The 2,160-nt window shown below is 41.1% G+C and overlaps 1 protein-coding gene across 1 annotated transcript; it reads right to left on the minus strand.

The window, feature by feature from the left end:
- Nucleotides 1-429: 429 nt before the first annotated feature.
- LOC139841250 (uncharacterized) lies at nt 430-1,628 on the minus strand. The gene is made up of 2 exons (XM_071831477.1): nt 980-1,628; nt 430-806 (listed from the first exon to the last, which is right to left on the minus strand). Exons 1-2 carry the CDS (start codon nt 1,626-1,628, stop codon nt 430-432), a joined length of 1,026 nt encoding a protein of 341 aa, XP_071687578.1.
- Nucleotides 1,629-2,160: the final 532 nt, after the last annotated feature.

Here is a 2,160-nt window from a genome sequence, read left to right on the forward strand (position 1 = left end):
CCGAAGGGCATTCTCCGATAAGCAAACGTACCATATGGGCATGTAAAGGTCATCTTTTCATGATCCTCGGGGTCTATCGATATTTGGAAGTATCCCGAAAACCCATCAAGAAAGCAATAGAATTCTCTCCCGGCTAGACGTTCGATCATTTGATCGATGTATGGGAGCAAAAAATGGTCTTTTCTTGTTGCATCATTTAAACATCTATAGTCAATACATACCCGCCATCCCGTGATGGTTCGGGTTGGGACAAGTTCGGGTTAGGACAAGTTCATTTTGGTCGTTTAAGATCACCGTGGTCCCACCGTTTTTGGGCACCACTTGAACGGGACTTACCCATGGTGAGTCGGATATTGGGTAGATAAGGCCCGCGTCTAACAATTTAATCACTTCCTTTTTGAAAACCTCCTTCATGTTTGGGTTAAGTCTTCATTGTCTTTGGACAACCGGTTTAAAATTCTCTTCCATGAGGATTTTGTGTGTGCAATATGATGGATTAATCCCCGGGATGTCTGTGGTTTTCCATGCTATGGCCGAGTGATGGGACTTAAGTAGTGAAACAAGTCGTGTCTTTTGGTTGTGGGTGAGTCTCGAGGAGATAATCACCGGTAGTTGGTTTTCTTCCTTAAGATAAGCATATACAAGATACTCGAGGAGCTCTTTAAGCTCAAGAGTGGGTGGTCTCATTTTCAAAAATCTATCTTCATGAGGGATAGATTCAAATGACTCTTCCCGAGTGGTTTCATTTTCAATTTCAAATTCTTCAACATTAACATTCATCAATTCCCTAAAATCCGCCTCTAAATCTACAATTCCATTATCACAAATTTAGTCGAACCCCATGGTATCAACCTTTAAAAGTTTTCAAGTTCATCATACACATAAAGGTCAATATGGTCAAAAGCATAGCACTCATCTTCATCGGTGTTACTCGGTTGCTTCATAGCTTACCGGATATTGATGGTTACCCGCTCTTCACTAACTCCAATGTTGAGTTGGTTGCATTGTACCAAGATGATGGTGTCAGCGGTTGCCAAAAATGGTCTTCCTAAGATGAGGGGGACTTGAAGGTCCTCCTTCATCTCCATAATAACAAAATCAACCGGGAACACCAAGGTGTCAATGCTAACCAAGATGTCCTCGGTGATGCCAATAGCGGTATCAAACGAATGGTTGGCCAATCTTATCCTAATCCAGGTCGGTTTAAGAGGTCCAAGGCCAAGTCTCTCGTAAAGTGAATGGGGCATTAGGTTAATACTTGCACCCAAGTCGGCAAGTGCATTGAACACTTCCGATTGACCGAACTTACAAGGGAAAACAAATTTTTCCAGATCTCCTAACTTTTTTGGAATCCTTGGCCTTGATACAAGAATCTTGTTGCATTCCTCTTCAATAAAGAAAGAGGTTTCGTCATGATATTTGCCCCTTTGAGAAATTAGTTCCTTGATGAATCGACCATAGTTTGGCATTCCTTTAACCACATCGGTGATTGGTAGGTTGACCGAGACATTTTTCATCATTTCTTGAAACTTTTTGTATTGAGCTGCCAACTTATCCTTCTTTAAAGCTTTTGGATACGGCACAGGTCTTGTAGCCTTCAAAGGCTCATTACCCTTTTTCTTACCCATTTCATCATTACCCGTACCATCGGTTGAGTTCACCTTTTCTTTACACTTCTCCTTATTAACCCCAGTTTCCTCTTCAATAAAACTTGGTAGTGGTTCATGGGTGATAAAGGGTTGTGGATGGGGATCTTCAATTCCTTGAGTGGTTAAACCGCTTTGAGTGGTTATGGCATTGACATTTTCCTTTCGGTTTAGGTAGTTAGGGTTTTGGTTGGTTTTAAATAGGAATCACTCTTGTATTGTTTTGTTGGCTTTGGTTTTGTTGACGGTTATTGTTGCAATTGTTGCTCGGGTTAACTTGTATGTTGGATGGTAAAGTTCCTTGTGGTCTTTCGGCAACTTGGTTTGAAAGTCTTCCAACAGTGCTTTCAAGGTTCTGAAATGATGCTTGTTGGTGCTTCGGTTGATTCTACCTTCTTGATATAACTTTTCATCATCTCCTCTAAGCTCTTCGAAGGTTTAGATTGTTGAGTGTTTTGTTGAGGTTGTTGATTGTAACCTTGGTTATTTTGTGGTTGACTCTAACCTTGGTTGT

This window comes from Rutidosis leptorrhynchoides, chromosome 4 (genome assembly GCF_046630445.1).
Source record: "Rutidosis leptorrhynchoides isolate AG116_Rl617_1_P2 chromosome 4, CSIRO_AGI_Rlap_v1, whole genome shotgun sequence".
NCBI classification, from domain to species: domain Eukaryota; kingdom Viridiplantae; phylum Streptophyta; class Magnoliopsida; order Asterales; family Asteraceae; genus Rutidosis; species Rutidosis leptorrhynchoides.